Here is a 12,882-nt window from a genome sequence, read left to right on the forward strand (position 1 = left end):
TGAGCTCCGAGGCGTGGGACCAGCCTGGGTGGGCACAGCGGACCCAGCCCGATGCTGCTTGATTAGTCACCTCTGTGACCACAGTCACATTCAAGAGTTGGGCCCTTTCCCTGGCCCAACCCTGTCTGTGGTCTCTGTGCACTGGGGCATTTTAGCACTAGCAATCAATTTAGAATGTAAGAAAATATTAACATGCAAATATGAAATGAAGTCACCCCTTTCCTACCACCTGGAACTAATCGCTGTTAAGCTTTTAGGATATGGCCTTCCCAACTTTTTAGTGACCTCTAGGTACCAGGCCATAACATGCTTGTCCTGATGACCTCTGCACACATCGATTCAGGTCCACGGCATGGATGTCCCAAGCTGTGGCTCCCGTCTCTGCTGGTGGATGGTCAGGTTGTTTCTGACCCCACACAGATAGTGGGAGGCTACGAGTCTACCTGCAGCCCACTGGTTAGCCTCCGTCCAAGCCTTTAGCAGCGTCCCCTGCTTGCTCTGCCCTGGCCCCTGGGTATATAGCCACTGCAGTGTGGGGGGCAAGGAGCGAGGGGAGTGGGGTGAGCAGGCAGAACGGCAGGAGGACCCGCAGACGGTGGGGGCCGAGCGCAGGGTGCCCTGGCTTCAGCCCCAAAGGCGGGAACTGTTCTCTCCACTCTGCACGTGAGGAGACGGAGGCTCACGGAGGCAAGGCGACCTGCGCAAGCTCATGAGGGCTTCAGACCTGCACCTTTTCTGCCACAAAACTGGGAAGTCGATGTCGAGGAGGAAGGCCTGGTGAGAGCGGAATGTGGAAAGCGGCCAGGGTTGAGTGGAGTCTGATTCGGAAGCCATGTACCCCAAGGGGGCCACAAACCATCAGGAGAGGCGCTGAAGGACGTGGGGGAGGCGTCTGCTTGACGTTGGCTTTTGTTATCACCACAGGTGGCTCCCTTTCTGTTTGTCCTGGCACCACCCAGAGAGGAAGTGGGCAGGCAGGCCCTGGGGAAACACTGACAAACCATTTCTGTTGGTGTTCAAGCTGCCTCTTGGGCGCAGGTGGAGTTCTGAGGGTGGTTGGTGCTGGCAGATGGGGGCAGCCTCACTGGTGGGCTGAGGGCACGGAACCCTCCCCTGGGCCCCTCCCTTGATGGTAGGTCAGTCTGCAGGTGGGCAGCAGGCCTGGCCTGACCTCTCAAAGCCCTCGAGACCTTGGCACATCTCTACTTAATGCACACTGTCCCTGGGAGGGGGAAGTCCTGTAAGGACCGGGGATGGGCTAAACCACAAGCGGTGCAAGGTGGGAAACGGTGCAGCTGCAGAGAGCCAACCAGCTAATTTCACAGATGTCTTGCTAGCTCTGGGGCTACAAGGAGCACCACTCACTAATCCACATTCGGATTTGACCAGCACCCCCCCTCATTTCCACCCCCAACAAAGCCAGGCAGCCTTGATGGGAAAGGGGAAGGAGGGCAAGAGGCGGCTTCTGTGCTCTGACCTGTATTAAGGGCTGACGGTCTTTCTGGAAGGCAGGGAGCTAGAGGAGGAGGCAGGTTTGCTTTCTCCAATCATCCCCTGTGTAATACCAGCTAACGAGGCCTTGCACTGTGACCCCTCGAAGGGAGAGCTGCTTTTCCTGCACCCACGGGACTCTTGCCAGGGCCAATTCAATTTTGCTTATGGCTGATGGGTGCCTAGCGGACACATGGCACCCCTCACCTGCCCCCTCCAGCCACCCACGGCCCCTCTTCCATAGAGGGGAGACTCAGAAGGACACGCATGGGCTCTGAGCACCAAAGAGCTGCATTTGAATCCTGCCCCCACCATGTCCTCATGCAGGCTACTTGACCTCTGGAGCCTCCTTTTCTCCACTGTCAGTGGAGATCACGCCACCTCTCCAGGAGAGAGGCTATGAATGGATTAAATGAGATAATTTATGGGGGATGTGTGCAAGGCATCCACAGTTACTATGTTTTGAAAAGTTTGTGCACCTCTGACGTTTTGGATCAAACAAAGCATTATTTCCACTTCTGCTCCTCCAGGGTTTCCTCTGTTTAAAAACCACTTCCTGGGCTCCAGCTCAGTGACTAGTAGTGACACCCTCCTCCTTTCCCACGTAAGGAACAGGGGGCTGTGCTATGGAGCAAAAGGACTGAAAAAAAGAAAGCACTGTTCCCAGGCAGGAAGGATGGGGCCTGTCTACAGCTTGCCCCTTCGTCTTGCTGGCTCCTGGGTGCATCCTCACGGCCCCCCAGGGAGCCAACCCTCACTCACACAGCACTCGGTACTCAGCGATTCTGTCCCATGCCCCCAAGCAAAGGCCAGTGACTTGAGAGCCCAGAGCCCACAGAACCTCTAAAGAGCACTTGGTAGAGAGTCCTAGAATGAAATAAAGTCAGATTCTCCTCTGCCCCAGGGGATGTGGAACAATTTACTAAACAGGCTGAGTCCTGGTACAATGATGGGAATGTTGGGGAGGGAGACCCTGAGGTCCTGATGGGAATTTGTGTCCCGGTCTAGAGAGGGTGGCCAGAGACACCACATCTGGGAGACTAGAGTGGGATGTCTGCCCCTTCCCTGCCGGCCCCAAGAAGGGGAGAATGTGGCACAGGGCCCAGGCCCCCAGAGCAGCACCAGGCTGCCACCGTGGGCACAGTCTGTGCTCTCAGAGGCCCACGATCCCCCCACTTCCCCCATGTATCCACGGGGCAAGGGTCTGCACTTGGGGATACCTTAGGAGGGCTGATGCAATGGCCCCGACAAACAATGATGAAGGACAGAACCAGTGAAATGCGAAAGGAGGGAGCAGGGGGGCAAGATGATTCAGGAAGCAGAGGGGGCAGGACTCGGCCCTGACTGGATGGCTGGGGAGGAGAGGAAGACGTAGGGAAAGCTGTGCCCTGAGCTGCTCACATCAGCTCCCTCCCCTCCCCTGTGCAGGGGGGAAAAAGCAGATTGTTAGAAAAGCAGATTCCTGAGCCCCAGCCACAGAAATTCTGACTCCAAAGGTCTGAGGCAGGACCCAAAAACCTGCATTTTAACAGGCACTGCAGTGCGATTTGGACGTGGGCTCGGGGAGCATATCCTGAGAAGTTCTGGGAGATGCAGGGAGCAGTTGTGCTTGGGAGGCTGGTGGGGCCATTCACAGAGCCCGCAGCCCAGAGACGGCACCGGGAAAGTCCCTGGGCCTCGCTTCGGGCACCAGATGTGCGTGCAACTCATCTGGGGAACTTGCTAGGATGCAGATTCTGGCTCAGGAGGTCTGAGGGGGGCCTGAGGCTCTGGGGGACTAACAAGCTCTAGGGTGGCGCCAGTGCCGCTGGTCCCGGGGCCAGGCTGGGAAACCCTGGCCTAGACGGTGAGAAATGAACAGGACAAGGGCTGCAGTAAGCAGATGCAGCCCAAAGCATCCCTGCGTCATACTGATACTTTTAAAAAATGTCAGTTCTCTGTTTATTGAATTCTTAAGCACTTGTTTTCCTATGATTTCTCGCTCTCTCTGGAACAGTGAGTACGTAGGGGGAGAAAACAGAGCGAATTGAGGGTTATGGAAAGTTAAATTCTAGCTTAGCTGAAGTCATCCCCTGCTTAGCAAAACGAAGTGTCTGAAAGACTTGATTTTCTCTTCACCCCCACATGTTCCAGGGCTTTAAATTGCTAAACAACATCAAGTGCTTGGGAGCAAGTGGTTAGGACTTAATTCTGCTCCTGCACCCACATTCAAGGCTTGGCTGGTGGCAGCTGGAGTGAGGAGCCGACTTCTTCATCTCCACCAGGCCGCTACGTGGAGGTGCAACGTGGGGACCAAACAGCCCTACTTTGTTGTTCGCCTTCCAGATTAAATGCCTCCTCTTCCAGAAAGCCTCCCCGGGTCTTCCTGGAAACCCCACTTGCAAGGCACACCGGGACAGCCCCCCGAGAAGACTCCCCAGCACTTCCCACCTCCCTCACAGCTCTGACCTGCTTGAGCTCAGGACCTGCATCACAATCATCTTCACAGCCCCTCTTTCTCCAGGCAGTTTTGCTTATAAATACAACCTTCCACAGACCAATTTCTGGTTTGGAAAATATAGGGTCCATCCCATACCTCAGTAGTTTGTAAGTGACTGTTTGAACAAATATTCTAGGCTACAAACCCTTTTCTCCCTCTTGAGAGTGCCCACAGCCTACAAATGTGTGCTGGCAGGCCTGTCCCCAGGGCCACAGGACCCTCCCATCTGACTGAGAGGCACCTGCCACGGGGCAGTCTGCGGGGGCAACTGGGAGAGGGAAGGAGTCCCTTCACCTGCACGGCGTCCTGTTCACCTGGACCAGGCCCAAACCTTCCCACTCAGAGTTTGGCCACAGGCAAAGACGATGGGGAGAGAGGAGGAAGGACCGCCAGGCTGAGAGCACAGACCAGAAATGGATGGGTGGATGCGGGGGTAATAAACGGCCAGATGTGCCGACCTCATCATCTATCTGGCTCCACGCTCAGGTGAGTGGGGAGCGCGTCCAAAGCTGGAGCCTCATCGCCGTCCTCAGTCCACCCCTTCTGTGCGGCGACCACAACAGAGGCGGACGGTGGGTGGGGAGGAGAAGGCGTTCTGGAGGAACGCACAGTGTGGTGGGGAGGGTGGCTGCAGGGGGATGGGCCCCCATGGTCAAGAACAGACTCCCCAAGTCCCTGTGGGACAACTCACGGGAGAGGCTTTCAATATTTTTTCACGACTCCCAGTAAAAAGTACATTTTTATACCATGACCCAGTATGCATACCTGGGTATGTATATCATAAAACTAAAGCAGAAGGTTTCACAAGGAAATATTTGCCGTATTTCATGTGATACACTCTGACATCTTCTATTCCATTTCATTACAGAATTGCTGGTCTCAACCCACTAATCTGACTTTACGAGTCACTAATGGGTCACAACCTGCAGCTTGAGAAAATCTGCCTTACTGTGCAGCAGTACAGTCAGAGGGGCAGGGGGCTTCAGCATTCCTGCTCGCCAAGGTCTTCCAGAACAACCAAGCACCTGCTGCAGGCCAGCCTCCAAGCCTGGGGCCAGCAGCGCGGGGTGGCTCCAGAGACGCGAGGACGCGGAGGCACGCAGAGGTCACACCTCAAGGTCACCGCACAAGGCCAGAGGATTGTCTGCACAAGGTGAGCAGCCAGGTGCTACCGAGAGGTGAGGCCAAGCGTGTTCACCAGTGAGCACACAGGGTGGGTGCCGACCCCTCAGGGTCAGGAAGCAGACAGCGATGTCTCTGTCCTCCGCAACCTACGTTCCCCCAACCTGATGCCTCGTCTACCTGGGTAGGTGTGAGGTAGGCACGTGGCCATGGAGGCTGGGAGAATCTTTTGGAGCCTCCGTCTCTATATCTGTCAAATCAGGATGATAGTCCCCTTGCCATGGGGACATGTTCTTGGCATGAGTGTTCTTGGCAAACTGTAAGATGCTTTCCGGTGCAAAGGGCTGTCACGGTCACCCTGAAGAAGGGCAGCAATTTGTGAATGAGGGAATGAGCAAAACAGCCGACCTTTGCTTTGGGGCTCCTGTTGCCTAGGGATGTGCTCAGCCTGTGGGACAGGAAGCTTTAGGGGGGTTGTGCCATCCTGTACAGCCCACTTTGGTGAAAGTCACTTCTTGTACTTGTAACTCAGCCACTCAGCCTGCTCCCCGGCCTGGGGAGCCTTCTCAACCATCCTTTGGGAGCTGAGTGGGTGAGGATCATCTCCATTTGAATGATGAGAAGCTGATGCTCAGGGGTTATAGGAGTCTTTCAAGGCAGCAGTTAGAACGTGGTGAAGCCAGTGAGTGGCCAGCAGTTACCCTGACCCGCCTGCCTGCCAGTGATACACCCAGCTCTGATCTTGGCTTCGACCTCAAGGAGCCCCTGCTTGGCTACTGCCCTGTCTGGGTAGAGAAAAGGCCTCAATGAGTAAGAGGAAGTAGAGGAAGGGCCCAGGCAAGGAAGGCCTGGCCAGGAAGGTAGGCTCAGCCTCAGGACCCTGGGTGATCAGGGCAGCTCAGAAGAGAGAGGCCTGCAGTGGAAAGGTGCCCTGGGCATGCTCTTTCTGCTTAAAAATGGTTCACTTGCCCAAGCCCCAAAGAGGACCAAGGGGCCAGTCCAGGGACAAGCCACTCGGGGACCGTGGTCTTGGCAGGGAAAGACTGAGGCAGACCCCACCCCCATGGCCTTCCCAGAGGCCACGCAAGGGAACCCCATCCCAGACACAGGAGTCTTATATTCTGGTCCAGGCACTTCTGCAGATTTCTGCAGCATGACCTGATGATCTCTTGTCCCCTCTCTGGGTCTCAGATTACTTACCTGTAAAAGAATGGGGTTGGGAGGCCCAGAACCTCACAGCTCAGCTGGTGCTGCCTCCCACCTAGCCAGGGCTGGAGCTGTTCCCACAGCACCCCCGAGATATGGGGAGCTCACCACTCACGAGGCAGGCCATTCCCCATTCGACAGCTCCAAACCACTAGAAAGCTCTTGCTTTTAATCAAACGGCATAATGGCCACGGACGAGCTTACACAAATAAAAGCATCACCGGAGGGGGCTATTATCGACACCATCAACGTTAGAGCAGCATGGCATTAGAGGGGACGGGAGAGAGGGAGGAACGCGTCCAGACATGGGTTCCAGCACTCACCAAGGCTGCTGGAGGAGGAAGCAGAGGAGTTGAGGGCACAGAGAGACCCTGACAAGTGCTGGATTCTCTCTGGGGGGATTAACAGCAAGCTGGGGAGGACCCACAGCCCCTGATATCCCGGTGAGATGGAGAGGTGCATAATTGCTACAAGAGGAAGGAAGGACCCTCTCCTCTTCCCAAGTAGAACCAGCCACCCAGAATCCACTCTCCACCGAAGGCCCCCATCAGGCCCAGAGTGGGAGATCCACGGGATCCCTGGTGGTGGTGAGGAGGGGTACAGCAGGCTGGGTCAACAGGAAGGGGCACATTTGTACTGGAAGGCATGGGGCGGCTGTTCTGAAGACATTTGCCCAGTGGCCCCTGCTCACTGATAGTGATGAGCTCACTGTGAAGGTGGGGAAGGGAGAGCCAGCGACTGGGCCAGGAACACATTTACAGGGGTACAGAAGGGTCTGGAGACAGCCTAGCCCACCAGACAGAGACACAGGGAGGGAGAGCCTGTGGACCAAGGCCACCCAGGGGGTTCAGGACTGCGCTGTGGGTAAAGCCATGGTCTTAACCTGCCAGGTGAAAGCAAGCGTCCAACCCAGTGCCAGGCAGGTGGATGGGCCTCACAGGGTTCCCCTCCCAGGCCCCGGGCCCCATGCTCGGGTGTCTCGACCAGAAGGCCCAGGCCACCCCTCATGTGCAGAGCCTCAAGCAGGAAAGGAGAGAGCTCAGAGGCAGGGGGCAGCAGCAGCCCCCGGGGCCAGCAGGAGTTCTAGAAGGGACCCGGTCGCACCTGGACCCCCACCCGGAAAGAGAGCTCAGAGGCAGGGGGCAGCAGCAGCCCCCGGGGCCAGCAGGAGTTCTAGAAGGGACCCGGTAGCATCTGGACCCCCACCCGCCGCTCACCCACGATCTCGTTCTCCTCCAGGTTGATGGTCTCCAGCGCCGGCAGGGTGGTCAGCTGCTCGGGGAAGTCCTGGAACTTGTTCCGGGAGAGGTCGATGGCCTGGAGGTGCTGCAGGGTGCTGACCTCGCTGGGGAGGCGGTGCAGGAAGTTCCCTTCCAGGCGGAGCGCTGCCGGGTGCAGGGAGGAGGGGAAGGATGGTGAGAAGGGGAGTCCCCAAAGACCACAGCGATGGCCGCGGCGCTCACCTCTCACCGGGCCCTGAAGAAACCCCCGAAGCAGCTGACCGCACGCGCCTTTACACAGCGGGAGGTGACGCGTGCACCACTGCCCGGGTCCTGCCACCCTCATGCCGGCTGAGTCTCCTGCTTTTGGCTTCGGAATGGAAGACCCTCCGACAGAAGCCTGGGCCTGGACCAAGGGTCAGGCCACGCTGGGTCCTCAGACAGGCCTTACTCCAGGCCCAAGGGGGGCCACCCTCCAGGCCCCCCACACCACGCAGCCACATGGGGACACCAACCTCCTCGGCCCCTGCTAAAGGAGCCATCAGGTTGTGACCCTGATCCCCTCCCTGGTCCCAGGTGACCAAACTTGGGTGGGTTCCAACCCCAGGGGGGCTGCTCCCCAAGTAGACCAGCAATGCATGCAGGAACTGGGGTGAGAAAGTGAGCTGGGCCAGCTGGAGTTCCGTGGCCAGGCATGTGGCCGAGGCAGTGCTAAGAGAAGGGGATGGGGTGGGGGTGCAGCTGCAGCTGCAATGTCACGATGTACAGAGAGAGGCAGGGGTGCCCACCAGGGCCAGTGCAAGGAGAAGAGCTGAGGGCGGAAAGCAGGAGTCAATGGGGGCTGGGGCGGGGAGTGCAGGATAGCATAATGTGGGGCTTACAAGAGGGGCTGCTGGAGCCATGGCCTGGGGTCAAAGCTAACAAACTGTCCACTCAGAATGTTTTCTAACCCCCTTAGGTATTGGTTTCATCTGTAAAAAGGAACTAGTAATAATACCTGCCTCAGAGGGTTATTAGAGGATTAAATTGCTAACAGGTGGAAAGTACTGGTACAGGGCAAACATTCATAAATGTCATTATGTCACCATTATTATTATTATTAATTACATCATACCTGTGCAGATACAGGTATGCAAAGTGCTCAGTGCACTATCTAGCACACAGTGGGTGCTCAAGAGACATTAGGAAAGAAGGGAAGGAAGCAGAGGAAGCCAGTGCAGCAGGAGAACTGGAAAGAAAGAGATCAGAATGGCTGAGAGAGGGAGATAAAGAGGTGAGGCTCCGGCTGAACCTTGGGTTTCTGCTGGTTTCCCAGTCTCTGTCCCTGTGAGACCTCACAGTGAACCCCTCCCCTGTGATGTGAGTCAGGGGAGCCTCCCCATCCAGTCTGACCCAAAGGAAACTGAGGCCCGGAGATGCCAAGAATCCTGAAGATTGTCCCTTAGCTCTTCTCCCCAGGGCCGGCTTCCAAGGCAGGTGACCACTGCAATGGCACTGGATCCTGAGCTCTCAGAGCCCTGAGCTTGGGACTGAATGCTCTGCACCCGCCATCTTAAAATTCCTAATAACTTTACCCTGGAATCTGGGTTTTGTAAGTGAAGTGTGGAACCTCAGCTCACACATGGCCCCGTCTCTGTCACCTCCCAGGATGGGTTCTCAGCAGCCTGCACCCCTGCCCCCTGGTGCCCAGGCCCCACCTGGCCTCCCCTGATCCATGGACAAAGCACGTCCCCTGCAGAGGTTCCCAGATCCTCAGGAGTTGCTTGCCTGCCATGGCTTAGAGCGGCAGGCCCAGGGGAAAGGGCAGCTGCCTGGCTCAACTTCCACCCCAGCGGAGGCACAGCGGGGCACATCGGCATCTGGCAGAAGGGGACTTCATCATCCCACTCTATTTTTGAACATTTTCTTTACACTGGAAAGACTAAGAATAAAAAATAAAAGCAAAAAAGAACACCGAAATCATTCCCCCATCCCACCCTATTTTTCATTTAGTTTTTATCCTTATGTTTCTATTCATCCATCCATATACTGGATAAAAACAAGGTTTTCACAATCACACTGTCATCCCTTGTAATGTCAAGAGTCAAGGCTACTGGGTTGGAGTTTGGTAGTTTCAGGTATTTATTTCTAGCTATTCCAATACATTAAAACCTAAAAAGGGTTATCTATATAGTGCGTAAGAATGTCCACCAGAGTGACCTCTCGACTCCATTTGAAATCTCTCAGCCAGAGAAAGTTTATTTCATTTCATTTTGCATCCCCCTTTTGGTCAAGAGGATGTTCTCAATCCCACGATGAAGCACACAACTTTTTCATATCAAAGAAACCATTGCCGAATCCAAGGCCTCGATGATTTACACCTGTGTTTTCTTCTAAGCGTATTCCAGTTTTAGCCCTTGCTTTTAGATAATTGAGTTTATTTTTGTGTATGGTGTGAGGGGGGAGTCTAACTTGAATCTTTGGTATGTTGGTATCCAGTTGTCCCAGCACTAGCTGTTGAAAAGACTATTCTTCCCCACTGAATTGTCTTGACATCCTTGTTGAAAATCAGTTGACCATAAATACGAAGGTTTATTTCTGGACTCTCAATTTTATTCCATTGATCTCTATGTCTATCCTTATGTCAGTACCGCACCGCTTTTTTTTTTTTAAACTGTAGATTTGTATAAAGTTTTGAAATCAGGAAGTGTGAGTCCTCCAATTTTGTCTTCTTTTTCAATACTGTTTTGAATATTCTGGGACCTTTGCATTTCCATAAGAATTTTAGAATCAGCTTGTCAATTTCTGCAAAGTCAGCTGGGATTTTAATAGGATTTGTATAGAATCTGTAGATCAATTTGGGGAGTACTGACAATATTAAATCTTCAGACCCTGAACATGGGATGTCTTTCCACTTATTTAGGTCTCCTTTAACTCCTCTCAGCAATGTTTTCAAGTTTTCAGAGTATATGTTTTGCCCTTCTTTTGTTACATTTATTTCTAAGTATTTTATTCTTTTAGATGCTTTTGGAAAATTGAATTGTTTTCTTAATTTCATTTTCAGTTTTGCTCATTGTTACTGTATATATTAATCTTGTAACCTGCAACCTTGCTGAACTCATTTATTAGTTCTAATAGTTTTCCAGTGAATTCTTTTGGGTTTTCCATATAAAAGATCACGTTATCTGCAAATGGAGATAGTTGTGCTTCTTCCTTTTCAATCTGGATACCTTCTATTTCATCTTCTTGCCTAACTGCCCTGGCGAGAACCTCCACTTGAAAATAAATGGCATGAGCTGGCATCCCTGTCTTTTTCCTGGTCTTAGGGGGAAAGCATCCAGTTCTTTCCATTAAGTATGATGTTAGCTGTGAATTTTATATAGTGATGTTCTTTATCAGGTTGAGGAAGTTCCCTTCTATTCCTAGATTGTTGAGTGCTTTTATCATAAAGGACTGTTGAATTTTAGCAGCCTTTTCTGCATCTGTTTAGATTATCATGTGATTTTTATCCTTGACTCTACTGATACAGTATGTTACATTAATTGATTTTCAGACATTAAACACACTTTTCATTCCTAGGATTAATCTCATTAGTTCCATTTTACAGGTCAGGATGTTAGAAATGGCAGAGCCAGGATTTTTGACCTCATGCCAATCTGGCTCTGGAGTCCATACGTTTTTTTTTTTGTTTTGTTTGTGTTTTTAAGAGTGTCCTGCTTATTTATTGTTTTGCAGCAGAATGCCCAACATAAAACATAATTGCAAATATCCAGCTGTGCAAAAGGAGATAGTGCTTAAGTACAAATGGGAGACATGATTTCTTTTTAAATAAATACTTAAACACAACTGAGGATCCTACAAGCATTTGGACTCGAGGGTTTCTAGGTCTGCGTAGCTGAGCTGCCTCACCTGTGGACCCACGATGGTCATGATTCCCCTCCCCCCAATAATCAATACATGGAATCAGCAGTGCCAATGGTCAAATGTGATCACAATGATCCCCTTTTCTAGAGCTTTCCCTAGCCCTCTACAGACTTGATCTGCTTGGGTAAAAACAATAGGAATTTCTTGAAGGTCAATGGTCCATAATGGTTAAGTAAGGATTCTACATGATTCTCTTGTTACCATTTCTAGGAAGACAGACACACTTAGATGACTTTCTTGAATTCGTCGTATAGGACCAGCACAAAGGCTCCACCCATGCCTCTGAGAACATTGGACCATGCACCCTTGAAGAAAGCTTTGCCACCTTCATCTCTGAAAATCTTCCTCCAGCAATCGACAGTCCCACTATACATGATGTCAGCTCCTTTGTGCCCAGACTGCATCATCATCTGCCGCCTCACAGTGTCAAAGGGGTAGGAGACCACACCAGCCACAGCTGTCACAGTCTGAGCGATCATCCAGCTCACCACGATGTGTGTGTTCCTGGGGTTGGGGAACATACCTTTGGCCGTATCATACATGCCAAAATAGGCTGCCCTGTAGATGATGATGCCTTGCACAGAAACACTGAAGCCCTGGTACAGGCCCCGTATGCCATCAGACTTTGTGATTTTCACCAGTCTCCCAAGCCTTTGAATTCTCTTTCTGCACCAGATTTCCCAACATCAGCTGCCAAACGGGTTCTAGCAAAATCCAGTGGGTAGACAAAGCAGAGAGATGTGGCTCCAGCTGCCCCACCAGAGGCCAGGTTGCCAGCAAAATACCTCCAGAACTGTGTGTGCTTGTCTACACCGCCCAGAAACATCTGCTTATACTTATCCTTAAAGGCAAAGTTGAGGGCTTGGGTGGGGAAGTAGCGGATAACGTTGGCCAAGTTACCCCTCCAGTAGGAGAGAATGCCCTGCTCCTTGGGAATGCGGACTATACAGTCCACGATGCCTTTGTACTGTTTGTCAGCGGCGATCTGTTTACTGGCATGTTGTACCTGCAGCAGCGGCTTGACCCGCTTGATGGGTGCCACGGCCGTCTTGGAGATGGCGGCGGCGACACCGCCCGCCAGGAAGTCCTTGGCGAAGGAAATGGCCTGTTCCGTCATGGCTGGAGAGGGTGCAGGGCCGGGTGGAAGCACCGAGAGCCGGGAGGGTCGGGCCGCTAGCTCAGCGTAGCCGCCGCTGGCACCGAAAAGACCTCCATACGTTTTGAAGCCACTCTATCCACTGACTCAACACCAAAGCAGACAAGGTGAGACTTGCTTAGCTGCCACAAATAACTTTTGCAGCTGGTTTATCTTGGAGAAGCTTCAGAAAGGGACACTGCTTAAAAATTAGATGTTGTGGTTAAATGTTTTATAACTAAGAAAGATATTTGATATCTCTGCTGTGGGAGCCCTGGGCCCAGGGCCTTCCCCAAGGGCCTTGAAGACTATGCATACAGCAGCTT

General features: G+C 52.8%; 1 protein-coding gene and 1 pseudogene across 2 annotated transcripts in view; both read right to left on the minus strand.

Annotated features, from left to right (window-relative positions):
• Positions 1-12,882, minus strand: part of LRRC20 (leucine rich repeat containing 20) — an 80,271-nt gene that overhangs the window by 11,289 nt on the left and 56,100 nt on the right. For both annotated transcript variants that reach the window (XM_037805115.1, XM_037805114.1), the window contains one exon: positions 7,516-7,683. In XM_037805115.1, the coding sequence (XP_037661043.1) occupies positions 7,516-7,683 (168 nt within the window). The remainder of the gene's footprint in view (positions 1-7,515; positions 7,684-12,882) is intronic.
• On the minus strand, positions 11,197-12,559 carry LOC119510756 (annotated as a pseudogene).

This window comes from Choloepus didactylus, chromosome 15 (genome assembly GCF_015220235.1).
Source record: "Choloepus didactylus isolate mChoDid1 chromosome 15, mChoDid1.pri, whole genome shotgun sequence".
NCBI lineage: Eukaryota > Metazoa > Chordata > Mammalia > Pilosa > Megalonychidae > Choloepus > Choloepus didactylus.